The sequence below is a fragment of the Leishmania major genome, chromosome 35 (assembly GCF_000002725.2).
Source record: "Leishmania major strain Friedlin complete genome, chromosome 35".
NCBI lineage: Eukaryota > Euglenozoa > Kinetoplastea > Trypanosomatida > Trypanosomatidae > Leishmania > Leishmania major.
The window spans coordinates 1,846,858-1,873,340 of record NC_007284.2 but is presented as its reverse complement, the minus strand read 5'-3'; the positions used below and the strand labels follow the sequence as shown (position 1 = coordinate 1,873,340).

General features: G+C 55.8%; 11 protein-coding genes and 1 pseudogene across 11 annotated transcripts, besides 1 other annotated feature; all 12 read right to left on the bottom strand.

Annotated features, from left to right (window-relative positions):
* Nucleotides 1-915: 915 nt before the first annotated feature.
* On the bottom strand, nt 916-1,578 carry LMJF_35_4790 (conserved hypothetical protein; the record flags this gene model as incomplete). The annotated part of the gene is made up of 1 exon (XM_003722826.1): nt 916-1,578. One exon carries the CDS (start codon nt 1,576-1,578, stop codon nt 916-918), a length of 663 nt encoding a protein of 220 aa, XP_003722874.1.
* A 915-nt stretch (nt 1,579-2,493) lies between these two features.
* On the bottom strand, nt 2,494-2,802 carry LMJF_35_4780 (hypothetical protein; the record flags this gene model as incomplete). Its single annotated transcript, XM_003722825.1, has 1 exon — nt 2,494-2,802. The coding sequence occupies one exon, from the start codon at nt 2,800-2,802 to the stop codon at nt 2,494-2,496; it is 309 nt and encodes a 102-aa protein (XP_003722873.1).
* A 1,592-nt stretch (nt 2,803-4,394) lies between these two features.
* Nucleotides 4,395-5,459, bottom strand: CYP40 (cyclophilin 40; the record flags this gene model as incomplete). The annotated part of the gene is made up of 1 exon (XM_003722824.1): nt 4,395-5,459. One exon carries the CDS (start codon nt 5,457-5,459, stop codon nt 4,395-4,397), a length of 1,065 nt encoding a protein of 354 aa, XP_003722872.1.
* Nucleotides 5,460-7,269: 1,810 nt separating this feature from the next.
* Nucleotides 7,270-7,716, bottom strand: LMJF_35_4760 (conserved hypothetical protein; the record flags this gene model as incomplete). Its single annotated transcript, XM_003722823.1, has 1 exon — nt 7,270-7,716. The coding sequence occupies one exon, from the start codon at nt 7,714-7,716 to the stop codon at nt 7,270-7,272; it is 447 nt and encodes a 148-aa protein (XP_003722871.1).
* Nucleotides 7,717-9,068: 1,352 nt separating this feature from the next.
* LMJF_35_4750 (glyceraldehyde-3-phosphate dehydrogenase-like protein) lies at nt 9,069-10,118 on the bottom strand (the record flags this gene model as incomplete). The annotated part of the gene is made up of 1 exon (XM_003722822.1): nt 9,069-10,118. The coding sequence occupies one exon, from the start codon at nt 10,116-10,118 to the stop codon at nt 9,069-9,071; it is 1,050 nt and encodes a 349-aa protein (XP_003722870.1).
* Nucleotides 10,119-10,967: 849 nt separating this feature from the next.
* On the bottom strand, nt 10,968-11,588 carry LMJF_35_4730 (annotated as a pseudogene).
* Nucleotides 10,968-11,588: a sequence feature.
* Nucleotides 11,589-13,333: 1,745 nt separating this feature from the next.
* Nucleotides 13,334-13,657, bottom strand: GCVH (putative lipoic acid containing carrier protein; the record flags this gene model as incomplete). Its single annotated transcript, XM_003722821.1, has 1 exon — nt 13,334-13,657. One exon carries the CDS (start codon nt 13,655-13,657, stop codon nt 13,334-13,336), a length of 324 nt encoding a protein of 107 aa, XP_003722869.1.
* A 1,082-nt stretch (nt 13,658-14,739) lies between these two features.
* Nucleotides 14,740-16,911, bottom strand: LMJF_35_4710 (conserved hypothetical protein; the record flags this gene model as incomplete). Its single annotated transcript, XM_003722820.1, has 1 exon — nt 14,740-16,911. The coding sequence occupies one exon, from the start codon at nt 16,909-16,911 to the stop codon at nt 14,740-14,742; it is 2,172 nt and encodes a 723-aa protein (XP_003722868.1).
* Nucleotides 16,912-17,837: 926 nt separating this feature from the next.
* Nucleotides 17,838-19,280, bottom strand: LMJF_35_4700 (putative MCAK-like kinesin; the record flags this gene model as incomplete). The annotated part of the gene is made up of 1 exon (XM_003722819.1): nt 17,838-19,280. One exon carries the CDS (start codon nt 19,278-19,280, stop codon nt 17,838-17,840), a length of 1,443 nt encoding a protein of 480 aa, XP_003722867.1.
* Nucleotides 19,281-20,262: 982 nt separating this feature from the next.
* LMJF_35_4690 (conserved hypothetical protein) lies at nt 20,263-21,207 on the bottom strand (the record flags this gene model as incomplete). Its single annotated transcript, XM_003722818.1, has 1 exon — nt 20,263-21,207. One exon carries the CDS (start codon nt 21,205-21,207, stop codon nt 20,263-20,265), a length of 945 nt encoding a protein of 314 aa, XP_003722866.1.
* A 1,144-nt stretch (nt 21,208-22,351) lies between these two features.
* Nucleotides 22,352-22,678, bottom strand: LMJF_35_4680 (hypothetical protein; the record flags this gene model as incomplete). The annotated part of the gene is made up of 1 exon (XM_003722817.1): nt 22,352-22,678. The coding sequence occupies one exon, from the start codon at nt 22,676-22,678 to the stop codon at nt 22,352-22,354; it is 327 nt and encodes a 108-aa protein (XP_003722865.1).
* Nucleotides 22,679-24,450: 1,772 nt separating this feature from the next.
* On the bottom strand, nt 24,451-26,220 carry LMJF_35_4670 (putative katanin; the record flags this gene model as incomplete). The annotated part of the gene is made up of 1 exon (XM_003722816.1): nt 24,451-26,220. The coding sequence occupies one exon, from the start codon at nt 26,218-26,220 to the stop codon at nt 24,451-24,453; it is 1,770 nt and encodes a 589-aa protein (XP_003722864.1).
* Between the last annotated feature and the right edge of the window lie 263 nt (nt 26,221-26,483).

Below are 26,483 nucleotides of genomic sequence, written 5' to 3'. Positions count from 1 at the left end.
CATACCCTTCTCAAATCATCCTCCACCGCAGCACCACCTTCGGGGCCAAATAAATCGAAACAAGAAGTACACACTAAGCGGGAACGACGACTCAACCCATAAACAATGCAACAAAGAACTGAAAACGCTTGATGAAAAGGAGAGAGAGGGCCCGAAAAGCCCCTGTGCGTTTGCAGCCGCCATTTCAAATTTTCGTTTCTGCTGTTTTAGGCTGATTTTCATCACAGCATAGCGGGGTAAACACACCGCAGTGAGATATTCCGGATCCAGTGCCCCAGCTCTTTGGGCGTATGGGAAGAAGCCAAGCAGCCCTCCCCCCCCCTCTATCCCCTGCCAATGCAGAGCTCCACCTCCTCTGGTGCTGACGGGGTCCATGTGCCTACGACGTAGGGAAGCCAGTGCGCTGCGTCGCGACGGATGTCGGCAGTGTGTCAGGTCCTGGATGGCGTTGCGTCGGAGCGGCCTGCGGCAGTGCAGACGCGCCTGCGCGGCTCCAGCGCATCTGTCACCCGGCCCTCACCACCGCCTGCTGGTGTGTGGGGGGCCCTGAGCGCCACACCCTCCTCCTCCGAGGAGGGACGCCGCGGGTGGCGACCGGCATGATGGGAGCGGCTGCGAGGCGACCTGCGGGGCAGCGGGGGGGCGGGGCAAAGAGTTTGGTAGAGCTCGGGGCAGGGGGGCCGTGCTCTCAGATGGCTGCGTCGGTGTGTTGCTGTAGGGCTCGTGTGCCGCGCTGCGTCGTGGGACTCGATGGGGCCTGTGACAGGCCAGGGGTGGTGCGGAGTGGAGTTCGACTCGTGTATGGCAGAGAATGGACACGTTGACGCCCAACAAGATGAAAAAAATTCTCGCTATGCGGAGTGTAATGTATACTGGTCGGGAGGCTCTGCCCGGACGCGGTACGAGGTCAGACAGCTAAACGATACTCTGGCGGTAGATATTGGCCGTATTCTTCAGGAGTACCCTAGAAAGGCGCCAATAACGCAGCAGCATCACGCACAGCGCAAAACCGTGCAGCGGCCACAGGATCGCACTAATGAGCACCAGCACAAACGGAGCCACCTTGCGCGTCAAGCTGAGGGCGTAGATCCAGCCGCAGCCGCCGAAGCCGGTGATGCCGATCGCCATCCACCCATCGAACACCACGCCTAAGAGAAGACCCAGCAGAGCAATCAGCTGCCGCGAGCGCGACGCGTACACTATGGCACAGTAGACGTTGTAGTACCACGAAATCCACGCTCCTGGGAGCCCCAGCAGATACACAAAGGAAAGACCAAAATGTAGGGCGCTTCCGCCAAGGATGAAGGCCACCAGGGCAGCCGCGATATTGTAGATGATGAGGATCATCAACGTGACGTAGAGGCCCGCGAGGATGTACATGAAACGCTGCTGCGTCACGGGCACCTGCTCGCGGATATTGTGGTAGATAACTGGCTTCACGCAACAGCACTCCGGTGGGAAGTTGGGTTCTGGCTCAGCCAAGCGGGACACATTTTGGCTGCGCTTATTCAGCGCATCGCGCCTGGCAGCGTTCTGCCGCTCCTTCTCCAGCACGATCGCCTCTGTAATGGTCATCATCGTCTCTGCCTTTGGATGGTGGGGACTGTCAGGAGGCACGGGTGTGCAGAATATGCCAAGTCACAAAAAGCACGACAAATAGATGCTCGTGACGATGTCTGGAGATGCGGTCGTGGGGGGCTCTTACGGCGTAGGGAAGTGCAGAAGAACAGAAAGGGGAAGGAATATGACGCAGCAGACAAGAGGAGAAGTGTGGAGCGCAGACATGCCTGAAAGCGAGGGAGAAGACGAAGAAAGAGATGCACAGCAACGTGTGCATGAGAGAGGCAGACGGCTAAGCAGAAAAGAAAGCCCACCGCTACACAGCCATGCAGCCGGCAGTGCCGGAACGACATGGGCTGCCGGCAAACACACATACCCACACAAGCCGGTTTTTTTATTGTTCATATTTTACGGGTTTCAGCATCTTTGCTTGTTTTTCGGGCAGTGGCAAGCGTTTTGAGTTTCGAGAAACACACATGCGCACGCACAGGCAGATGTCTGTGTATGGGGGGGGGGAGCAGGTACAGAAAGCAAGAACGCTCATGTAGACACTCGGAAGAAGGAGAAGGGTGACAGGCCCACAAGCGAGTCGCTGCTACGAGTATCACGGAGCGCATACGATCTGCATGCACTTGTATCCTCCTGCATCCATGCTAACGTCAGTCCAAGGATGACGCGCTACTTTGGTCGAGGTGCTGTGTTTGACAACGGTGGTTGTCGGCATACTACCTGCAACACAGCTGCCACTTAGTGCAAGACGGCACTCGCCACCCATGGGAACGCCAGGAATACCGGCGTCGCTCCGCGGCCTGACAGAGCGGTGCTGCTCATGGGGATAAGGCGGGCAATCAGCGGGCGCCATGCTCGAGGCGGTACCAAATCCCCTCTAGGGAGAATCCGATGAGAGGAAGGGAGCAGGAGCCACATTGTGCCTTACGGTTCCTGCGCCGAGGCAAAGTAGACGCACGCACATAGCGCTGTGGTAAAGAAGGTGTGCCGCACGACTACGGCGCTGCATACCACAACACTTGCGGCGGGAGTGGCCATTTCAGCCTCGACCGCTAGCCACGCGCAGGCTAGAGACACGAAGGCTGCTGTCAACGACGGAGAGGCCCAGCTGCAAAGGCCGATAGGGTGTGCGTGCAGCTCATACAAGATGTTCGTGGTTGTCGCTGTCGTGGTGGACTCGGCGGCAGACACCCACCCACTCGAGAGAAAACTCATGAGTGAAGTGAAAGGCATGGAGAACCGATTTTTCGGCGACAGACTCACCTGCCGCCGTTGTGCACCGCAGGCAGCCTGGCGCGCAGGCACGGTATTACCTGCCGCGAGCAAGGGAGTCGCTGACGTGAGTCCATCGACTGCCGCGGCGTCGATTCGATTCAGGTAACCCTTTGTCCCCTTGCAGGGCGGCCGTAGCTGGGTCGCGTGCACGCTGGCCACTGGCACACGCCAGCGCTCCGAGTGGCCCGCGAAAACAGTCACTGTACCACCCGTCGCATCAACGGGCAACACCGACCTGAGCACAGCAAAAGTCACGGCGACCGCCTCGCTCGCAAAGCACGCCGGCACTATATTATCGACGTGCACCTCCGTTTACCCAAACGTTAGTTGTGCTGCTGGTTTTTTTTGTGTGTGTGTCCGTGAGGCCTCGACTGCGGCTCCAGCTTATTGTGCCTTCTGCGACACAAGCGACGGTAGGGAAGAGAAACACGCATGCGTGTGATCACAAGAACACACAATGGTACGGCACCATCAGCTTCCTGCGCTGTTTGTTTGCCCTCTTCTTTGTGAGAGAGAACAGCAGGGGAGAAAGAGTGAGACGCGCGCACAACCGCACGAGTCGCAGACACACAAGCAGTTCAATGATGAGAGCGCGTCGCCAAACCCGTCATCGGGCGCAAAAGAGGGATGGAAACGAAATAATGGAGGAAAACCAGAACGTGCGACTGCACATCTAAGAGAATTAGTGCTGACGTCAAAGAGAGGAGGAAGAGCGTACCATAGGTGGTGGCACCCTCCACCTCTCGTGGGGCAGTGCGCAGCACGCGCTCACCTAAGGAGAGAAAAGAGAGGTGGTGGGCCTGTGCGAGTGTGTGTAGTGCATTGCGAGAAACGAAAATAAAGACGCACGCACCCAGCCACACACACACACACACAGCAGTACACCCAACTGTCCTCTATGCCGAGAGTTGCCAGGCTGAGAACAAAACAGTCGTTCTGTAATAAGTAAAGCGACGTGCGCCGCCTCCCCCTCTCCCTCTCCCTTTCTCCTAGCCCCTTCTCCCTTTCAACAGATGAGTCCATCAACAGCCCGTAATGTCCCGTTTTTTTTTCCTTTTTCCATCGTTCTGCTTGGATTATATCTTCCAATGAACTCCTCCTCTCTCTCTGCTTTCATAGACCAGTTGCTTTTCCTTCTTTCTCTCGAAACCCATTCCCACGCACCAGGCGTCGTGACACGGTGACAGACACGGCGTACAAGGCAGAAAAAAAAAAGCAAAGGATGAGAAACAGAAAGAGGCGGAGAGAACGAGAGAAGCCTCTCTTCTTTCAGATCATAACCAAAAAAAAAACTCCGTGAAAAGACGCGACAGGCGACGCACGAATATAAAGCTATATATCATTGTGATAGAGGGTCGAATACCGGAACAACAGACACAAAAAGTAAAGAATGAAAACACAAAGGACGGAAAACAAGGACAGAATAGTGGCACCGTCGAAGGTGACACTGTAGACGAGAGGGGCTTCTGCGATGCGCTCCTCGAAAAGCGTTCCTCTAAGCTCAGGCACACGTGTCGACTCCGTCACGTCCTGCCCGGCAGGCGCAACCCTCACGAGAACATCTTCTTGAGATTGGCGGCCAACTTCGCTTTTTGAGCCTTCACCTTCTCCTTTGCCTCGTTCAGCTTTGCTGTGATCTCGGCGTTCTCCGGCTCAATCTGATGAGCCTGCGTCAGGTCCTCGACAGCACCGTCGGCATCGCCAGCGTTCAGCGCTGCCGTGCCTCGGCGGAAAAACGCCTTGGCGTTTTTCGCGTCCACACCGAGCGCAAGAGACGCCGTGTGGCGAGCCTCCGACCACTGCTGGAGCTTGATGGCGCACATTGCGTGGTTGTTGTAACAGGCAATCAGCTTTTCGTCGACCTCAGGGTGACCCTCCTTGTTTTCCACCTGATTCAGGTAGCGCACCGCCTTCGCGTACTTCTCGATGGCCGAATCGTAAGCGGCATTCTTGAAGTGGGAGTTGCCGATCTGGCGAATCGACTCGCCGGCCTCGATGCACTTGGCGTCGACCATAGGAGACTCAGCGTCTTCTGGGTAGTCGGGGTACACGTCGCCATCGGGAGTCGGTTCCTCCTCTGGCAGCGCATCCAGCGTGCCGCAGCCGGCGATAACGCAGTCCACCACAGGCTTATCGTTAGCAGCGGTGGGAGTCTGCTCGACTGCGCGCACCGTGTTCATCCCACGGACCACGCGACCGAAAACGACGTGGCGGCCCGTCAGGTGTGTCGCCGGCGCCGTCGTGATGAAGAACTGCGAGCCGTTCGTGTTGGCGCCGGCGTTGGCCATGGCGAGAAGACCGCTCTTGTCGCATGGAATGGTGAAGTTTTCGTCTTCGAATTTCTCGCCGTAGATAGAGACGCCGCCGGTGCCGTTGTGCTTGGTGAAGTCTCCGCCCTGAATCATAAAGCCCGGGATGACACGGTGGAAAGTGCTACCCTGGTACGTCATCGGCACCTCTGTCCCCTCCACCTTCTTGCCATCGTTGCCGAGGCACAACTGGCGGAAGTTCTCGCATGTCTTGGGCGTCACATCCGCGAACAGCTCCAACACAACCCGCTCCCTCTTCGGCTTCCCACCAATGGCGATGTCCAAGTAGCAGTATGTGTTCGGCATGATGTCTGCGTGCGTGTAGGTCCACAGGCAGTGCAACAGAAAAAAAGATAAAAGAAGGCGCACCGTTATGTTTAGTGGTTGAAACCGCGAAATGCCCGGGCTCTGATCGGGTGTACAGAGGTCTTCCGTCCTTCCCCGTCCCGCTGTGGGTAACGCCGCGCTTCTTTTTCGTCCTATTACTTTTTTTGGGGGGCTTGCTTTTCCGCTGCAGCCGTCGTCTGCCTATCCTTAGGAGGAGGGCTGCTCGAACCGAAGCGAGGGTGTACTTCGTACAGTGCGACAAGAAGGAGGGCGTTGTGTGCGTGATAAATCGATGATAATCCTGTGCAAACCAACGAGAGCGTCACATGTTAGTGCACAAGAAAAAGAAAGCAGTGCAGTGAGTGCGTCGTGTACACGACGCACAGAGGAGTGCAAGAGAAGGCCAGCAGCGAAAGGGGATGTGGATGGAGACATGGGAAAACAGAAACATGAGACTTCGTGGTGCCAGCAGCAAAAGACACCCACACAAAGAGAGACACAGCAGACAGGCACAGGAAGCTCGACGAGCGGCTCAACTGCGCTGCTCCGCATCACTTGCACTTTCTCCCTACAGAAAGCAGTGATACCGTTCACACGCGGTGCCTCCTGCACGATCAAGCATCTCGCAGGAGGAGTGTGCGGTAATCATCTCGTGGTAGGTGAGAACGCGACCGGGGTTTTCTCCGCGTTTTCCATGGCATCACGGTGCACCTAAGCTACGCAGCCACACAGCGCTCAAAACGGCGGAAGTCCTCTGTCCCTTCACGCACTCTGTTGCCGCTTATTCCTGCATTTCTTTGTTCTAGGGACAATCTTGTCAAGATTAAATAAATGCACAAACGAACACGCGAGACTGCTGGTGAACATGTGCGCGAGCGTGTCCACCCATGCCGAGTTGCTTGCATCCAATGCTGCGCAGCACACCAATCCTTCCAGGGGCAGTCTTGAGGAGCACTTACAGGACATCTATCGCATCTCCGCCGCGGTGTGCCCAGAAGCCCCTTAGCATAAAAAGCACCAAACGGTAAGAGGACAAGATCAGCTGAAACGAGAGAAGGATAGGCACCATTGACTGTGCAGGGGCTCACGCAGATGCACACATAGATTGAGAGAAAAGTCACCGACGGTGGAAACGATGAGGAGGCGGGAGAGAGAAGAGCGCACAAAACAAAAAAAAGAAAGCAACAACAACGCGGAAAACGAAGTTGTGGCGGATACGCAAAAGAAAAATGAGTAGGCCTCCTTTTCCTCCACTGCGATGTCCTGCAGCTGCTTTCCTGCCCCCCCCCCTCCCATCCCTCCCTCCCCTCCTCACCTCACTCACAGACACACACAACCAATGTGGACGCGTTCCACGGCAGCAGCGCATTCTCATGCGCCACCCTCACATTCCATACGTTTCTCTATGTAACGAAAACAAAACAAAAAGGCAGCAATAGTACACAGTGCCGACCGGGGGATGCAGGAACAGACAAGCATCGAAGTCGTCGCGAGCTCGCCCACAAGTGCACTCGCAGGATTAAAAGGAAAAAGGAGGAGGGAGAAGTGGCTGCATCTAAAGATGAAAAACACGAAGAAAGACGAAGAGAAAGAGCTGTAAGCCTCTCCTTGCCACCTCGTCGACAAAAGGGAAGAACCCGAGATGGACGACAAGAGCACGGAGAAGGTACCAATCACGCCCACGCACGCCGGCAGATGTGTCGCTCAACGGCGGTGGAGAGAGCGGCGGAGGTTGATGGTCGATTGACCTAGCACCCCGAATGAAGTGCGAACCGCCAGATGGCCTCGCTTAGAAGTTGTACTTCTTCATGTAGTAACAGACCACCGCCGCCGTCATCGCCGCAGCCATCTCGTAGCCGGTCTCGGTCACAAAAATCTGAATGGGGCGGTGGCACGAGAAGGTGCGATGGACACGCATCATACCGATCATCACGGCGACCATGGCAGCGGACTGGTACTGGTAGAGCGTCGAGCAATTGCACATGCTAACTACCGTCAGCACAACAAGGGAGCGGAGCAGCGAGCAGGCGAAGGTCGTCGCAGAGACCATTATGCCTGGGTAGCGCGTGATAGCGTGTTCGACCCGCCTCACGCCCTTGTCCGCAGCGACATAGTAGCGATCAATTTGACCCACAATGCAGTCAAACCAGGCCATCGCCAGCATCTGTTGGGCGACGGCGCTCATCAGCAGGTAGATGGGGTCGATCGCATACACAGAATTCATGATGAACTCCATTTTAGCGTTTTCAGAGGTGAGGGCAAGGGTAGAGATACTCCGTTGTCGGGTGTTGTTTACTCTGGAGGGCGCGAGGACAGGTGAGTGGCAGCGAAGGTCCGACGCGCAGGTTACGAGGACAAAAAAAAAACACAGAGAGAGATGAGCGATGAGGAATCAGTGGGGCACCGGTGTACAGTGGCGAGCACAAAACTAAAACAAAAAGGACTCCCTGCGTGAATCGGGCACCCTCTATGGTGCTCTCCTATGCACGTCGATGATGTTGCGTGTGTGTGTGTGTGTGTGTGTGTGTGTGTGTGTTTTGTGCCTATGCGTATGCGTTTGCGTGCTGGTGCTGAGCGGCAATCGGATCTCTGCAGCGTGACACATGCCCAGACGAAAGCAATAACACAAAAGAAAAGAAAAACACAAGATGGAAGTGGTGGAGAGGGAGCGCATGTACTGCTGAGAGTGAAATGCAACGGGGCACACAGGCCGCGAAACAGCGCCTAGGGGGTGGTGGGTATACACCACGAAGTGGCGCGTTGTCACCGACAAAGGGTGTAGAGGGACAAGAGTGCCACGGAAGCAAAAACAAACCAACAAAGAAATGAATGAGAGAAGGGCACACGCCCAAGCACGTACATACCCAGATGTCTATCGACGGCGAAACCGTTCATCGAACATCACCCCACATCAGCGAACAGCAAGGGCATGGCTCCGTTTTATCCCTCTTTTCGGCGCCGAAAGTGTGCATCGCTAACTCGTCACTACTCACTCACGTAACACAACGCGTCTCGACTGGGAGCAGCTGCTGTCACCTTCTGCGTTGAGAAGTCCGCATCGGTGTCGTTGTTTGCTTTGATTCTTGCCATGTTTTAGTGCCAACGTTAGTTTCTGGTCTTGTCGTCCATGCAAAAAGGGGAGCGGAGACGTTGGTGCAACCCATTCAGACGCATACGCATATATATATATATATATATGTATATGTATATGTACACGTATTTTCGTCCGGGAAGTGCCAGGAAAGAAGAGAAAGGGACAAAACAAAACAAGACAAAAAAAAAAGAGAGCTTGTCTACATAGACGACCTGCGTTCCTCCCGAGCGAAAACAAAAGAAACATAAAACATACACGTGGAAAAGCGCACGCACACACGCGCACACGAAAGCACAGCCGACGAAGGCAACCGAGAACAACAGTGCAACAGCGGAGGGCGAAGACGCGTCAGTGGTTCTTTAGGTGGCATACAGATGGAGATGGCCGCGTGCCCGCACTGCGCATTCGGCCCAGACGACACAGAAGGCGGAGGGAGATCACGAGATGAAGAAAGTCGCCGCGCTTGCCTCGTATACATCGGAACGATGTGTTCCTTACGACGACGGCGGTGCGTGAATGCTGTGCACCTGCTTCGCTAATGACAACAACAGGGCAGCGTAGTAGCACGCTACGTCCACCCACAGCACCATGCGATGCACCTTGCCTTCGGTGCTGCTGCTCAACGAAGTGGCGTCGAGTATGACACTTGAGCTGCCAATGCAGTCAACGCTGATCATGGGTCCGTTGGCGATGCAGACCTTTACAAGCGGCTCCGAGTCCGCCGCGGCGGGCGCGAAGGCGCTCGCCACCACATCCGCCGACGCGGCCTCCTTCGTGTAGACAACGAGGTCGATCGCACACCCTTGCGCCACAGGAACCTGGAAAGCACTAGCACTCACGCGACCAACAAGATGCGGCAGGAGCGCGCCAACTGTTTCAGCGCCGTTGTCGCGACTGGACGCCATCGCACAGCTGGCAAATGGCTGTAGTCGTACTTGCCGCCAGTCGCGCGAGTCGTCCGACTTAGCGCCGATCGGGTGCTGTGGCTGAGGCCCATAGAGGGCCGTGTAACTCACCTGCTCGATCTCCAACACCTTCGCCAGCGCGTCCAGCACTGGAGCTACGACGGCCCCGATGGGCGCTCCTGCGGCGCACACAGGCAACGATGCCGCGAGTCTTTCCAAGCCGCTTGATGCCATGACTGTGTTCGTATCAGCGCTGGCGGCGGCGATGAAGACGCCCACCGCACCACCTGTCACATGACCCCAGCTGCGGCTACGTGTGGTGTAGAGGCCTGTGCACTCTAGCACGTACTGCGCACCGTACTTCTTCCACATGGATGACTGCGGATCTTGCGCGGCCGACACGTGAATGACGTGGGTGTTGTTCAGTACAATCTGATCCTTCTGCTTGTCCGTCACCCGAATCGGAGGCCCTGTTGGGTTGCGATGCGGATACTCTTGCTCAATCACATACGCAATGTAGGCCGCACACACGGAGACGTCAACGACTGCCGTGACGGTGAACAGCGGATCGGCTAGGGCCGCGAATAAGGCGGACTTCCCGACAGGGCCGAAGCCGTTGATGCCGACAGTGATTGACATACGGAACAAAAGAAAAAGGGGGAGCAACAAGCAGTCGTGTGTGTGTGTGTGTGTGTGTGTGTGTGTGTGTGTCCTGCGTCTTGATGGCTATGGGATTGCCACATCGAGCTGCGACAAGTCACCGTATGCGTGGAAGTGTGTGCACGGAAGTCACGTTATCAAGACCAGTGCGGGCGCCGTCAAGACAGCGATGAGACATAGAGAGAGGGAGAGAGCGGCACATGCGAGAAGGTCAAAGAAAACGACGACGGTGAAATCCAACCAAAGAACGAAAGAGGAAGAAGTCGATGAAGGCGAACTCATTGAAACAGTGCCATTCCCGTGTGTTGTGCGGGCCAGAGGTGCACAACGCACGCCGGCACCCTTACAAGAGCACTGCCATCATAAGACAGTGTCAGTCATTCTCCATGCGCGCCTTACGTCTGACGTACTCGTTGAATGGCGGCGATAGTGTGTCGGTGTCGATAAAGCATCTCCTATCTACAAACTATTCCGGCCAAGGAAGCAGTGAGGAAGGGAGGCATTGAGAATGAAGGGGAGAGAAGAGCAGTTGCGCGGAGAAACGCGGTCGCAAGCGTCACGCCCTCTCGCAAGACAACTAGCAGAGATGTTTATCAAACTACATTGGGCAACTTTGCGCTCCTTCGAGTACCTGCCCTTCAACCTCATCTTCTTGCGCAAGGTCACGCATCGATTCCGACACTATCGTCAGTGCTCTCAGCTGAAGCCGTAGCCAAGCAGCTCGAAACGCATTCGTACACAAAAACAGAGACGTACAAGTTCAGCTTCGGATTGGCGCACAAGGCAGGTGACGGATTGAAGCTGACCGAGGAGATTAACAGACACTTCTCACGGCTCTTTGATGTCATCGAGAGCCGTGAGAAGTGTCTTATTCTCCTCCACCTCGCGCTGCAGCTGCTCGAGCGACTGCCGCAGCAGATCTACGCAACTCTGTCGGTGATACCCCAGCACCTCTTGCTGTGCCACAAGCTGCGTCTCCCGCTCGCGCAGTGCGCTTAGCCGCTGTCGTGTGTCTGCATCGCGTCCTTGAACCCTTTGTTTTCTTGCGTCAGAGCGCGCATCTGCTGTGCATGAGATGCCTCCTCTAGCCGTGTGCGCTGCTCTAGCTCCCGTCACGCTGCGTCGATTGCAGCGGCCTCCTCTGCCATCGACACCTGCTTTCGGCGAGACGCCTTAGCGACCTCGACGGTGCGCTGCTTCAGTGCCGCCTCTGATTCGCACAGCTGTGTGCGGCGCGTTGCCAACGCGCGCCTGCGCTCTTCTAGAACGTACTGTGCTGCAACATTCTCGTTGCTCAGCTCCCGTAGCGAAGCCTCCAGCTGGGTTTGCCTTCCTCGAAGTTTCTCGGTGCTGCTGCAGCTGCGACCATCTCGATTCCAGATCCGCCTCCGATGCAAGGAGCTGATCCGACTCGGAAAGGCGCAGCGGGCGTGGCACCTCCAGCGTCATTGACCGCCGCGTCAGCTATTGAGTGAAGACGCAGACGCAAGCAGAAAAATGTCCCGCACTATGACGATGGCACGCCTGTGCGCTGCGTGAGGCGAAGAAAAGAAGGGAAGGGGAACAGAACCAGCCATCGCACAACAAGCGCACAAACGCATGCACATTCACAGGGGTTTTATCAACGCGAACGCTCAGCGAAGAACCACCAGAAGCGGCCTTGCTACAGGCGGCATTCGAAAAGGAGACTAGCAGTCGGCAAGACTCGCCGTTCGAGAGCGTGTCCTCAGAGGGCTGCAAGTCCTGTTCGCCCTTTCCTCCCCCCTCCCCCAAGGAAGGCAAAAGCCGATCGGGGCTGCATACAAAAATGGTTTTGGTGCAGTCACAAACGACTTGCAAGAGTGTGAGGTTCAAACAAAAGTATATCGGGAGCCCGCGGCTGCTTACAAGTAGAGACACTCTTGCGCTTGGGGCAGCACATGCCGCACCGCCCATGCACTCTGCCCAGCCTCACCTGGGCATCGCCCAAGTATCGGTGTCGGGTTCTCCTTTCATCTCATCAACAAGAGTTCTTCACGTGGAACTCTCCAGCATTCTGAAGGAAGGGAAAAAAAGGGAAAGGAAAGGGGGAGGAAAAAAAGGCCCAAGAGAGAAGAGCGGGGGGGGAGGGGCGGGGCGGGGGCGGGGAGAGAAACAGAGGAGCGAGAAAGAGAAATGTACCACGCACAAAGAAATCCCACACACCATCGCAGGCAAACACGCATATATATATATATATATATATATGTATAGCGGAAAAGGAAGAGGGAGGAGGCTATAGAAGAGCGCGATCAGTTTCCCAAACTGAAGCAGGTAGAAGATAAAAGAAGAACGCAAAAAAAAAGAGCTCCCCTTGACCCTCAAGTGAATGGGGAGGGCCCTGTCAAACTGTGGCTGCTCTTTGTTTCCTCTTTACCGTTATTTTGACCTGAATGAATTCTTTTTCGTTCACAATAAATGTAAGAGGAAGTCGCGATGCACCTTCGCCGTTATGGGACAGATTGCAACGTGGATTTCCTGCGCTCTCGCTTGCCCGTGCATGGGCAGGTGTGACGAGGCGATGAGAAAGCGTCAACGTCGAGCAATGCGGAAAGGGCGCGAGGGGGAGAGATGCAAGATTAAATGTACAAATTGCCGTCGACCTCGTCGTGTGAGCGAGGTCGCTGTTACCTGATCGCCCCTTCGCTAAGCGTCTCCAACTTTTGTTTTCACTGTTGCTCCTTGACGGCATCATCTCCCCCCTTGACCCTCGCTACCCGTTGTGACTGTCCGTCTCTCCACCGGCACTGCCAATTTCGTCGATGCCGCTTGCACGGTCGTCTCTTTCGGTTCTGCGTTTCTCTCTCGTCCACCCTACTCTTTCGCTCACCAAAGGCACGACCCCTCCACAGCGGAGACCCGCGCGAATTGAAGAGCCAAGTCGCCTTCGATTCGTTTTTTTTTTCAAAGAAAAGAAAAGTCTCCGGCACTGCTTCTCTTCGTGGATGAGAGGAAGCGGCGTTTGAACGCATGCACGTGTGCATGGACTCTGAGAGACACACGTAGGCATACGCTCACGCGCACACATACCCGACTTGGTCGCGTCATTTTTTTTCTTTCTTTTCCGCAGAGCCACAGAAAAAAATGGCACACACACGCAAGAGTAAGGTGAGACACACGTAAGGAGAACAGAAAAACTAAAATACCTTCTTGTCGAAACACCTGCGCGCACGGCACTACTCGAGGAACTTCTTGTACGCCGCCTCGTCCATGAGGCCCTTGGGAATCTCAGAGCATTTCACCTTGATCAGCCAGCCCTTCTCCTCAGGAGATTGATTGACGAGGCCTGGCTCGTCTTTCAGGTTCTCGTTCACTGCGCTGACGGTGCCATCAACCGGGGAGTACACATTGCTCGTGGCCTTCACGCTCTCCACCTCGCCTATGACATCCTTCTCCTTGACAGTATCACCCACCTGCGGGAGAGAGACGTACACCACGTCACCCAGATTCTCCTGGGCGTAGCTGGAGATACCAATGGTTATCTCATCCTCGCATTGCATCACCCACTCGTGGCTGTCGGTAAAGTGCTTGGTGGCATAGCAACGCAGGTAGGCGGCAGCAGCGACGGGTACAGAAGCGAAAGCCCTCCGCATCGTTGACTGTCGTGTGTAGGGAGAAGTGTTAAATGTTTGTGGTGTTTTGGTTGAGAAGGACGAGCAGAGGAGGGGAAAAGGCGAGCTTATCGAAAGGCGCGCGGGGGGGGGCGATATGTTTCAGGGGTATGGGAGGCTTTCCTTTATATGGTACGAAAGATGAACAAAAAAGAGGCGGCGGCTTCTGGGTCGCGTTGATACAGACATGAAGCAGATCGCGGGTTTGGGTTGGTGTGTGTGTGTGTATGAGCACATGTACGTATGTGTATGCAGGTATGTGTGTATGAGTGTGTGGTGATGGTTGGGCGTGAAACAGGCATGTGATAATACGAGGGCGGAGTAGAGGTCAGCCTAGGTGACGTGAAAACTGTCGCAAGCTTTGATTCCAATCGAGTCTTGACTGCTTGCCAGCGTGTGAGTGCCAAACCGATCTTCACCACGCACTTTTTTTGTGCTGTTACCGTGTACTTGGTAGTGTCCCAGGTACAAGAAAGGGCAGAGAAACGCTTGAGCGTCCCCGAACTCGGCCTTTTCTGCTTGTTTGGTTTCGCTGCAGAGTGCCCATTACCACAACGAAAAAAGCTCACGCTTATTCTCCCGCAATAAAACAAGTATGTCCACAGCCTTTGTCATCTATTTCTTATCCTTGCCTGCACGCGTCTCTTTCCTCTTAGCACCTACGCAAGAGAAGAACAACGCCAACGTCTGCGCTTCATTCCATCACAGTCTCTTCGAGAAGAGTGACTGGAGCGAAGAAGTGGGAGGAGGGGGACGAACGAACCGTTCCACTGCCACTATATCGATTGAGAGAATCCAGAACAGAGACAAGTCCAGAAACAAGAACAGAACAGCAGCGAAGCACACAAAGGAAAGTGTGAAGTAGGTGAGGCTGAAAGAAAGCACAAACAACCTTTTGGACATCCGTGGTATAAACAGCGAGAGAGAGAAAACGGCGGATGGTGCGGAAGAACATGCGAACAACAGCGGGCTCACAAATCGTCTTCGTTGTCATCGGCGCTATCTGTTGTGACTGTGCTCGTGGCTTCCTCGGGCTGCTTCGTTAGCTCCGCAACCATACCGCGAAGGCTCTCCAGCCGCGACTCGTACTGGGAGGCAGCGCAGTGGTCTGATGCACCCTCGCCTTCTTCAAGCCACTCCTGCACAGCTGTGGCTTCGTCGATGACACGCTGCACGGCGGCTGCGCCAGCAGCGGCTGTCAACGCAGCGTTATCAGACACACCGTCATTCTTGGCCCAGAAGATGTACGCCTCCAAATTGTTCTTCGCCGTGGCGCGGAGATGCTTCACATGCTCCGCTTGCCAGATCGCCTCCAGCTTGGCTTGCGAAGTTTGCATTTCTTCTGGCGTCAGCCCAGTTGGGTTCTTCCATGCAAGCGTCGCACTCACGTCTGCTGCTCGGCTGCGCATCTTGATTACTTTAACAGACTTCTCAACCGACTTCCTTTCGCCAGATGCCTTATCGGTGACATTTTCTGTCACCTTCTGTGTGACCTCCTCGGCGTAGCGCACAACCACCTCCGCATGCTCGACCTCCACAAGACCAGTTTCATTCAGCACGATCTGCAGTCGAACCATGTGACTGTTGTTTGCGTGCTTGACGACAGGTGACAACGCATTCATATCCGTTAGCGCTTGCTTCACCCCAGTGACGGTGATGCACACAAATGGCGTGGCGGCGTCATCACTGTAAAAATTGAGCGAAAAGTCTTCTGTCCGATTAAACGTTATGCTCACCGAATCGCCCAGTAGAAAGCCGTCAGCGCTAAATACAGGGCGCCTGACCGCGGGCTTTTCCTTGCTCAACGGGGGTTCTACCTCGAAATCAACTCTGTACGGGATCGTCTCGTCTAGCTTTAGCGATTTCGCACGGTAAAGAGGTGACAGCTTCGCGGCATAGTAACCTGCGCCGATCGCCGCTGCTTCGTCCATATTCATAGTGCGATCTACATCTCGGCCAATGACCTCGGAGAGGTCTGCAATGATTTTTGGCGTACGCGAGAGCCCTCCCATCATCTCAAAAGAATTGAGGTCTTTGAATGAAATATTCACGACGTCTGTCACGCTCATTGCCAAATCCTTCACACGCTGGAAAAGTGGAGCGCATTCGGACTCGAAAGTGGCGCGCGTCATGCTAGAGTGATAGTCGCGATCTGGGGCAATGCCTTCCACTGTGTAAGGTGTGTTACTGTTCACAGAGAACGTTTCACGAACCTTGTTTGCAGCGCGGAGAAGCGAGAACTGCGACTTCAGTTGTGTAGAAGTCGTCCCACCCAGCACCGGACCAATGCTAAGCTTTGCACGCGCCTCAGCTTCGATCACCCGCGCAACACATAAGTCAAACGCACGACCGCCGAGAGAGCGATCCTCGACCACGCCGAGTGTCCTAAGCGTTCCAAAGGCACTCGAAAGTGGTGCCTTCGGCGCAGGCGGTAAATATTCGTAGACGCCGACCTCCGTATGCGTTGAACCAAGGTCGAAAACCACTACCTTAAGGGTGTTGTTGCCGAACCCGCGATGCCGCACACCATAGTAAAAGGCGGCAGCAGTTGTGGAATGCATGAGACCGAGAACACTCAGCCCCGAAAGACGAGCCGCATTCAGAATCGCCCGCCGCTCTGCCGGCGACGTGTGAAATGGTATAGTAACGACGACACCTTTTGGATCCACAACATCATCCTTCACGGCAGTGGTTTTGCAGTACGACAGTACCATGGAATAGAGCTCCTCGGCGGTGAACGGATCCTTGGTGTCGCAGATGCTCACAGTCGCCGAGCCATGGTTGTTGAAACCGACGTGGTATTCGTACTGCAAATCACTGAAAAAGGGAAGGAGGCTTGAGTCTTTTCGAATTCGGACAAGCTGGTTCACCGCGCTGGCAGTGCACAGAGGGAATCGTGCGGCCAGACTCTTCGCCGTGTCGCCAATGTAAAGATCGCTCCGACGAAAACCGATAAAATTGTCCGTTTTCCGTCGAGACTGCTCATTAAGAACAATGTCGACGCCTTTGTCACCATGCGGCCCGGCGACTTTGATGTACTCCGATCCTAAGTCGACACCAATGACGTGAGCCAACGATGCCTGCGTTATGAAAAAGCACGCAAGTGCATATGCCAGGAGGACAACGTTGCACTTCGGCTTCATGCTTGAAACAACAGAAAAGGTCTAGATGGGAAACAAGAGACGGCAATCAAGTCCAGAGATATGCATTTCAGGGTTTGCTACTTGAGAAGTTGTACAAGTGATCAACGGGAATGTACGTATTCCAGCCTCTCTTTCTGGTTTTGACAGTTCCGACGATGATTCAATAGATGAAAAAAGCATACAAGATCAAAGGGACAAGTTTGCCGAGAAAGTATGAGAAGGCTTTGATAAAAGCAAGCATGACTGCGCGAGAAAGGAGAAAACACACGCGCAGTAGAATCTCCGATAGACGAGTTATTCCATCACAGCACGCCAAAGCTGAGTAAGCCCAGATGCTATTTTCCCCCTTTCTTTCGACCTGCGAGTGAACGCGTGAGGCTGTAGTCTTTCGATCAGTTCTTTTTTTTTTCACAGAAAGATGGTAGGTAACACGAAATGACAGAGGGAGCATACATGCAACCGAAAAGGCGAACCGAGCGCTCTGCGGTAGAGGCACAAAACCTAGTGAGCGAGGGCCGTTCTCATACTCAAGAGCATTTTTTCAAAGCAGAACTGAGAAGAAGAGCTCAATTGCTCTTTGATTCGTGGCAGTGAAACTGTGAAAACGAAGGGAATGAAAAAGCATCACCTAAATGTATGGAATCAAATCAGGGAGCAAAAACGAGCAAAGCAAAAGATGAGCTAATTCCTCTACAGGTTAAAACGGGACAGAGAATGACAAACGAAAAAAACGCTCTCTTGCACAGGCTCTGGTACGCTAAGACACCGAAAAAAAAAGAGGAAGACAGCCAGTAGAAAACGCGCTCTAGTACTTTATAATCATCTAAGCATCTTCCGCATACAAACCGAAAAAGGAAAAAAGGATTGTATGAGTCACATGCCCATATGAGAACGGTGAGACATGAAAGATGAGCAGCCAAACTGTGCTACATAGCGCAGCGTGGCGCCTTAATATGCCGCTTTGCGTCGACCATCTGCTTTCGACCTTTGGTGCGCGCGTCGACAACACGCTTCCACACGGCAGTATAAATAAGTTTTGCCTTTTTCTCGGGTATGTGCGGATGGCTCTCCACGATGCGACGAATAAATTTCTCCTCTGGAATGTGCACCAGAGTCCGCCCGTCACCCTCCGGCAATATGTACTCCGGCTCAGTGATGTTTCCATGTGACACTTTTACAAGAAAGTCAAGGGCTTGCTCGCGCGTGTAGTTGTTCGGATCGTTTGGATCGGGTGCCAGGACTTTGGATGGTGGTGTTACAGCAAGCATCGATGCGTACCGCAGTGTGTTGATAGTATGCCGTGAATCTCGAAGCAGTGGCGAGACACAGGCAATCATAACTGTCTTCGTTGGGCGACGCACAGCGATCTCAAAGCAGTCGCGCAAAAGAAGCGTAAGTGGCGAGCGCCTGTACGGGATGTGCAGGTGCTGCGTACTCGAAGACGCAAGAGCACGGGACCGAATGCAATCCTTCAGTGTCATGAGGGAGGTGTTGATGAATTTGGTCTCTGCTTGGCGTGTTTTGTCATGAGTTGCGCTGTCGGCGGTGTTTTCACTACCAGCTAGATCCACGATGAATAAATCGCCAGGCTTCGCCCACTTCGTCTCCTTCGAAACAATGGAGATGCGAGCGATCATGTGAGAACGCGACGACGTTTCATTTCGCTCCGTTGACCGCGTTGTTCGCTGTGAGGCAGCTTCCTCAAAAGCGGCGAGAAGCATTTCGGCACTTGAGCACTCAAAGGCCTCTGTCCCCAGAAGCTTAAGCTCACCTGAGACATCCTCCATTACCTGAACATCCGTGCCAGTGAGCAGGTCGATGTTCTTGAGTGCTTGTATTTCAAGAACAGTGAGGAGGATATCGTGAGTGGCGAAAGCAGGAGCGAGATCCAGGGCGACAAGGCGAAAAATACCAGAGGTTGTATACGTTTTTCCACTTCCTGTCTGCCCGTAACAGAGCACGCACGTAGATGCGCCGTTAACAGAGAGAGAGACCAATGGGGCACATGACTCTAGGTAAACTCGCTCTGTATCGTCACGGGCGCCCACAAACACGCCGTCAAGATTGACAACGCACGGATCAATTGTGCACTCGCCAGAAAGTGATATCTTTGGCGTCATCACGACGAGGTCTCTGTTTTCTTCGACTTTCTGCACAATGCTCTGATTGTTTGGGTCTTCCATATCATGTGCGACGATCGGGCGAGCGCGCACAAAAATGCGCGAATCTTGATAGGTGAAGAGCTCACCAGGATCCATCGCCGGACGCAGCTTTTGCTCCACTTGGGCTGGAATTTTGGACATGTTCAAGATGTGCTGAAACTCACCCGCCCTCGCCCCGAGCTCGGTCACTAACGGAATGCTGGGCATGGCGTCGGTTTTGTCAAGAGTTTCCTCAGTTAGATCTAGAAAAGGATAGCGGTGCAGTCGAGTAAGGAATGAGGTGCAGTGCTTTGGAATCGCTTGGCATCCACTGTAAGCAGGACGTTTGCAGAAGAGCGTGTGTGGAGAGAAGGGAAAATGGAGCAGAGAATAGAGAAAACTTCGGCAGTTCGAAACACAGTTTCTGCGTGCGACTGACACTTGCCAATATGCGAAAAGCTGTGCATCATGGTGTTTGGCTGATGCTTGGAGGCGCTTTTACGTTTGTTTTTAGGACTCTTAGCTGCTGTGTGAATGAGATCGGTCCTCGGCAGATCGTTCCGGTTACACCTAGCTTCAGGCAAAAAAAAAAAACATGCGCGTGCTTTTGTGTGCGGCGCATTTTCGGCGACGGGTTTCGGTCGGCTGGCGGATGTGCGCCCCCCGCCCCGGCGAGGCGCTGATCCTGGGCCTTGGTTGCCTTTCCCTGCGACCAGCTCCGCTTTGCCTTTGCGGGGTCGCTGAGTGGGGGGGGGGGTGGCTCCGTCCACGGGGCGGGCCTTTCCTCACTCCCGGGCCCCTTTTCTCGGGTGGCGTAGGGGGGAAGGGAGGGAGAGGCCTGGCCGCCCCCGGAGTGGGGCTGCCCGAGGAGCGGGGGGTTTGGCACGGGCGGGAGTGGTAGGGGGTTTAGGAGAGGGAGGGGGGGGGGTTCGAGGCATTGGCGGCCGCTGGCTTGGGCACGCGGGTCGCAGGGACACTAGGGCATTCGGGGTTGATTTTCGTGTGTCCCCTTTGGTTTTACGTTTCTCTTCGCCCATTGCTGACGGAGGCGGCGCGTGATTTCACCGTGGTACATGGTCTTGGAAAAGCAAACCAGCAAAAAGAAAAAGAAACGATCTGACGTGGGCTTGGCGAAGGGGAAAAGGAAGACACGCGCCTCTTTTTTTTGTTACATCAGGCTGCGCCACCTGTGCCTCACATGCCGCCAATTTCACACGCAGGACTCGTACGTGGGAACCATGTACTTGATGTTGATGTACGCATCGGGGCCGCCGTAGCGCTCCAGTAAGTACAGGGTGTCGTTGATGAGACTGCTGAGGTCGTGGCTGTTGCGCTGCCCGTAGTCCATGCGATCGCCCATGCTCTTGGTGCGGTTCTTAAACATGTTGAACACCGGCAACAGTTGCCTGTAGTATGGCACAAGCGCTTCGCCAATGTGATCGCCACTCACTACTAGCTTCTGGATCACGTGAAAGACCTTCCGCAGCACGTCGGGGTGCCGACTGTTCAGTGCCGTCTTGAGCGGCACGATGAGCTGCGGCACCGTCGGCAGGATCTTGGCACCGCCGCCCTCAAGAAGGTCCATGCTGCCCTGGTACGCCACAAAGCTGAAGGGCTCCTCCAGCTCGCGCAAGCCATCGAAGAAGATGGGCAGGTAGTGGTGGTAGTCGAGCTTCGACACGTCAACTTTCCAGTGAAGCGAGCGCTTCGCGCCGTGCTGAATGGATAGTGGCAAATCGCTGCGCTCGTAGTGATGGCGAAAGTCTGTCGGTGGCATGCGCTGCTTCGAGTAGGCGCCAGCTTTGCCAGGGCCGGCCGGGTCGCCGAAGCGCCCGTTGCTGAGGGACGTGTCTGCACCGCCGGTGCCTTTGAAGGTGCTCACCGTCATGCCGCCCGTGCCTGTGTGGCCGATGAGAATGTCAGCTTGCGCTGCCTCCGGCGCAGCCGCAGCGGTCGCTTGCCCGGCGGCGGCTTTGTTCTTGGCCATCAGAATGCTGACGCTAGTGCTCACAGTTGCCTTTGCCCCATCGCGCCCCCGCGGGTTCCAATTTTTCGGGAACGGCCCAAACGGACCGTCGCTCAACGGCGGCAGTACATCGCGATCCTTTCGGAGCTTCTCCCGCTCCGACTGCGAAAACGTCTTGCAGAGCGGCATGGGTCGGACACTACTTTGTGTGTATGCTTAGATGTGCTTGTGTGCTTAGCGCTCTTGACGGACGCGTTGCTTTGACTTTGACCGCTAACGAAAGACAGTTGCGCTGTGTCGTTCGAGCTCTACGCTAAAATGAGCCGTCGCACCTGGCCGCCCCCCATACACACACATATACACAGCCGAAGCACCACAACAAGAGAGGAAGAGAGAGAAGGTATGTGAGTAGCGCCCAGTCAACGAAACGCTTCCGGCACAGGTGTAGAGCTCCGCCGCACCCGCAGCGTGAACAACTGCTTTGACGCCCAAAACACCATATACCTTTTCGCTGTGGGCCGAGTAGCAAAGCCGCTGGATCTACGAAGTACAGCAGCGCTAGAGAGCAGTGGTTAGCGAGTAAGCGGCAGGAGAGATGAAGACGTTTTTCATCTTGCTGGGCGTCAACAGGTCCATTCTCTGCCATACACGAGTCGAACTCCACTCCGCACCACCCCTGGCCTGTCACAGGCCCCATCGAGTCCTACGACGCAGCGCGGCACACGAGCCCTACAGCAACACACCGACGCAGCCATCTGAGAGCACGGCCCCCCTGCCCCGAGCTCTACCAACCTCTTTGCCCCGCCCCCCGCTGCCCCGCAGGTCGCCTCGCAGCCGCTCCCATCATGCCGGTCGCCACCCGCGGCGTCCCTCCTCGGAGGAGGAGGGTGTGGCGCTCAGGGCCCCCCACACACCAGCAGGCGGTGGTGAGGGCCGGGTGACAGATGCGCTGGAGCCGCGCAGGCGCGTCTGCACTGCCGCAGGCCGCTCCGACGCAACGCCATCCAGGACCTGACACACTGCCGACATCCGTCGCGACGCAGCGCACTGGCTTCCCTACGTCGTAGGCACATGGACCCCGTCAGCACCAGAGGAGGTGGAGCTCTGCATTGGCAGGGGATAGAAGGGGGGGGGGAGGGCTGTTTGGCTTCCCCACATACGCCCAAAGAGCTGGGGCACCGAGCTCTGTCACACCACCGCACTGCGGTGTGCTCCCTCCCTCCCGCCATCAAAGGGCGAGGGAGAGTGAGTGCAGGGGTGAGTGTGGGGTGGAGACAAACGCAAAAAGGTGTGCTGCCAGCCCTTTCCTTCCAACTACATAAGCGGCCGTCCCTTACCCTCCGTTGCGTGGCCGCAGAAGAGGAACGTCGCCACGCACGGCAACACGTCCGAGCTGTTGTCGAACGTTCACCAACTCATCGCGCAGCTGACGGTGGTCCTCCTCACGCCAGTTGACGTGTACAACCATCGTGCACATCAGCTTGTAGTTTTGCCGGTGCCATCGCGTCAACTCCGCGTGCTGCTGTTCGACTCGCTCGTGCATGGCGGCCAGCGCACGCGTCACGTTTTGGATGAGCGACAAGTCGGTGGCTTCGACTGCGTGCCTGGAGGAGACCACCTCCCATACAGATGCCATTCTCGCCTCAAGTTTTGCATCCATGGCGGAAAAACGATGCTTTCGATGGGGGACTTCAGCTGGCACCTGCGCCACTACGTTTCTCAAGGCGTTCAGCTTTGCCTCCAGGTGTGCGAGGCGCTGCTCCACCGCCGCCCTGCGCGTTCCTTGCGCGTCGAAGTGAATTTCTAGCCTTCGTGCACTCAACAGACCACAAAAGGCCAGGGTACCGGTTCCGGCAGGGACCAGGACGTCCCGCGCGGCGCTCGGTTCACGCGCGCCGAGTTGGCCTGAGGCCCCCGCGGACGCTCCACAGGATTCCTCCCGCGCGCGTCGAATGAAGCTCTCGAGCGCCTGCAGGCGCTCATTCTGGAGATCAAGCGTACAGGATTGGGAGGGGCTGCACTAGGGCGCTGGTGAAGCCGGGCTTTGCAGTTGCCCCTGCCGTTGGGCATCTTGGGCCGTCTGCAGCGCCTCCTGCACGGCAGTGTTGAGAGGCCTGACCGCTGCTCTCACCTAGTCAGACGGTGACGAGGACATTACACGAGCTACTTTAGTAGTGTTGCATGCCGCTGAGTGGCAGCGTGGGTTGCAGGGCGGCAAGGACAGTATGAGAGTAAGGTGAGTGAGAGGGGTCCTCAGTACACATACCCGTAAACGAGAGCAAGCAAAGAGAGGATCAGAAAAGAGAGTAGCGAGTCGAACCTATCCCCGAACGCACCGCGGAGGTGACGGTGCCAGCCGCTGCACTCGTGTGTGCTTCACCCTTCGCTCGTCCCTTCCGCCGCAGGTGGCACATGCGGGTCTGTCCACGAAGAGGAAAAACTGATAAAAAAATGAGGGGCACGAAGGTTGAGTGTACGCTTCCCACGCTGCGGGAGAGTCACAAGGCGACGGTTCTCTTTTCCTCTCGGCGCGCGTCGCTCGATTTGGATCACCACATGCGTCTTTTTGGTTTCGCTCGTCGTCTTATTTCGGAGTTCCGTTGCGTTCCGGGACTTGGTAGACCGACATCCAAATCTCCGCTCCGGTGAACAAAAGAGAAGTGAGGGATGGGGCCATCATGGCAGCTCCCAGACGAAGGGGCACGAGTAGGGTCGGGGTGAGAGGTGGAGATGAGGGGGTGGGGACGTGCGCGCACGTGTGGTGTGTGTCTGTGTGTGAGTTCTAACCAATATATAAAAAAGGAGAGAACAAGAACAAGACGTGATCGAGGGAGGAGGAGGTGTGTGTGTGTGGGGGGGGGAGCGACACACCGGCGAAGTGAAAGAGAGAGAGGCATCAGCACGGCACCAAAACAAAAGACGAGCGGACACACCCATCTACCCGTGTGCGCACATCAGCAAAGAGATCTAAGGAAAGGAAAAGACCGAGACGTGGAGAGAGAGGTGCACTGAGCACGGAAGACTGCACTCACCCACCCATACCCACAGAAATAAACACGAGGAGAGCATAATACGGCGTTTCTGTGGTGGAGAAACAAGGGAGAGGAACAGCAACATCGGACCGAGGGTCGGCACTAGGGAAGCGCACCACTGTACACAACATCACCTAGAGCGACACGATAGGTCAAAATGCAGGGAGATACATCGTTGAGCAGCAGTCATCCACCTCCATCCAAAAGGAAGCAACCATGCGCACGGGAAGTCAGTAAAAAAAAAAAACGTCTCACAAATGTACACCAATGGAGGATGCAAAAAAAAGCAGACGAGCGGCAGCGGCACAGAGACTGCCTGCTGGTGGCGGTATCGGTACCGCTACGTGCTCTTTCGCTCAAAGGAACCCCCCCCCAGCCCAGGACAATCAGCCGAACACGCCTATTGAGTGCGCGGCGGCAGCGGCATGTCTGGCAGGACTGCCCTAGCCTCCTCCCCGACGCCATCGCAGCGCTCCGCTAGCGCAAAGACGACCGGGCAGCAATTAAGCAACTTCTGTGTTATGTGCTGATGCTGACTCGTGCCGAGCGGATCGTTGTAGCCTGTGCTCTGCGACGCGCGCGCCCGCCGCTGTGCTTCCTCCATCCGTGCGCGGAACTTGGTGCAAATGCTGCGAAGCGTGCGCAGTCCTAACAAGATCAGCGGCTCGTAGTCCGTCTTGAGAGCGATCTCGACGAGGTCCAAAAAAGTAGTGATGGACTCTGTGAGCAACTTCTCCTTCATGCGAGACTGCTGCAGCACGGTTAGAAGGTCGAAGAGCGGGCCAAACTCCTGCCCCTCGTTGTAGAGCTGCCTCACGTGCGCCATGGCCTCAGGCTGGTTCTGCATCCATAGCGTGCGCACGGTGCACAGAGTGTTGAGCCGCCTCTGCAGCGTGGTAGAGACAGTGCCGTGCTCGTGACGCAGCTGCTGCACCATCTGCAGCTCTGACTCGCCTGCATTCGACGGCGGGGTCGATGTCGATGGGAAAGATGGTCCGCCGCTACTGAATGCTGGTCGTGGCAGGGTCGCAGACGTCGGTGCCGACGTCTCCGCGCGTAACTCCTTTTCTGCCACGTCATTTTCCGTTGTTTTCGCCGGTGAGTCCATTGGGCTGGGCCGAGACCCATTGGCAGGTTTCTTTCGCGCATCCGCGAAGATTGAACTGTTGCTGTTCAGCGTCGCCACCGGGACTCGCTGGGAGGGCGAGGCAGGTGCTAGAGCAGATGCGGGTGGCGCCGCTGCCACGCGAGGCGCCTCTTCTCCGGGACGGCGAATGTCGCGCAAGGACAACTTGCACTTCATTGCCGTCGCTCCGGCCGTCTCCACGAACCAGGCCTCGTCCGTGGCGCTTGCGTAGGCTACGTCACCCATCATAATCCACGGCGCCTCCAGCGACACTGCCGTGCGGTCACTAAGGTTCGACGTATCGAAGATACGCAGGTTGTGATCCGATGTAGCGAGGAGGCGTGTGCCACTGAAGTGGACGGCATCGATGGGTGTATGCTGGCTGCTGCTGTGGAACCGCGTCTCGAAGGAGTCTAGATCCCACACCGACACCGTACCGTCACCGCTGCCCACCACTAAATAGTACAAGTCCGGGTGGAAGTGTAGACTCGTGATGGCGCCGGTGTGCAGTTCGAACTTGTGGACAATCTTGCCAGCGACGAGGTCGTAGAGCCGCACAATACCGCGCGCACACCCGGTGGCCACCCACCGGCCATTCGGCGAGAATTGCACGGCACATAATGGGGCGGTGGCATCCTTGTAGGACTGCCGGCCAGACGACTTTCGCACATCCCAGATGCGCAGTATCCTATCCGTTGAAACGGTGGCGAAGAACTGCCCGCTGCGGAAGACATCGATGTCCGTTACGGTGGAGGCGTGGCCGCGCGTGAAGACACGCACCACCTCCTCAGAGCCAATGTCCCACATTTGCAGCTTTCCAGCGTCGCTTCCGCCCACCACGGACGTCTGGTCCGGGTCAAAGCCGAGGGCTGTGATAGGCTCCGACAGACCCTGCAGCCAGGCACTCCGCGTGTATCCCATGAATGGGTAGACGTGGATAGATGCGTCGCGGCCGCCGAAACCCACAAGGGGTTTGGAACGACTGGCACTAATGCGCGAGTACAGGGCGTCGCATGGCAACCGGTGCTCGGAAACAGAGAACATGATACGGTACAACTGCTGATGAACGCTTCACGAAAAAGACACAGGCACACATGAAGGTAGACATGCACACGGGGAAAACAAACGGCGGCGCGGCTCAAACCCCAAACATCACATGCCTTCACCTTTCAGAGCAACCCACGTAATGAGCACCCTGCCGTAACCAAATCTCTCTCGTCCGAGTGAGAGAGTGTTAGGGTGAACGATTCTGCGCACGTGAGATGGCCAAGGAAACACGTGTAGGTGTAGAGTGACCGTTTCGGAAG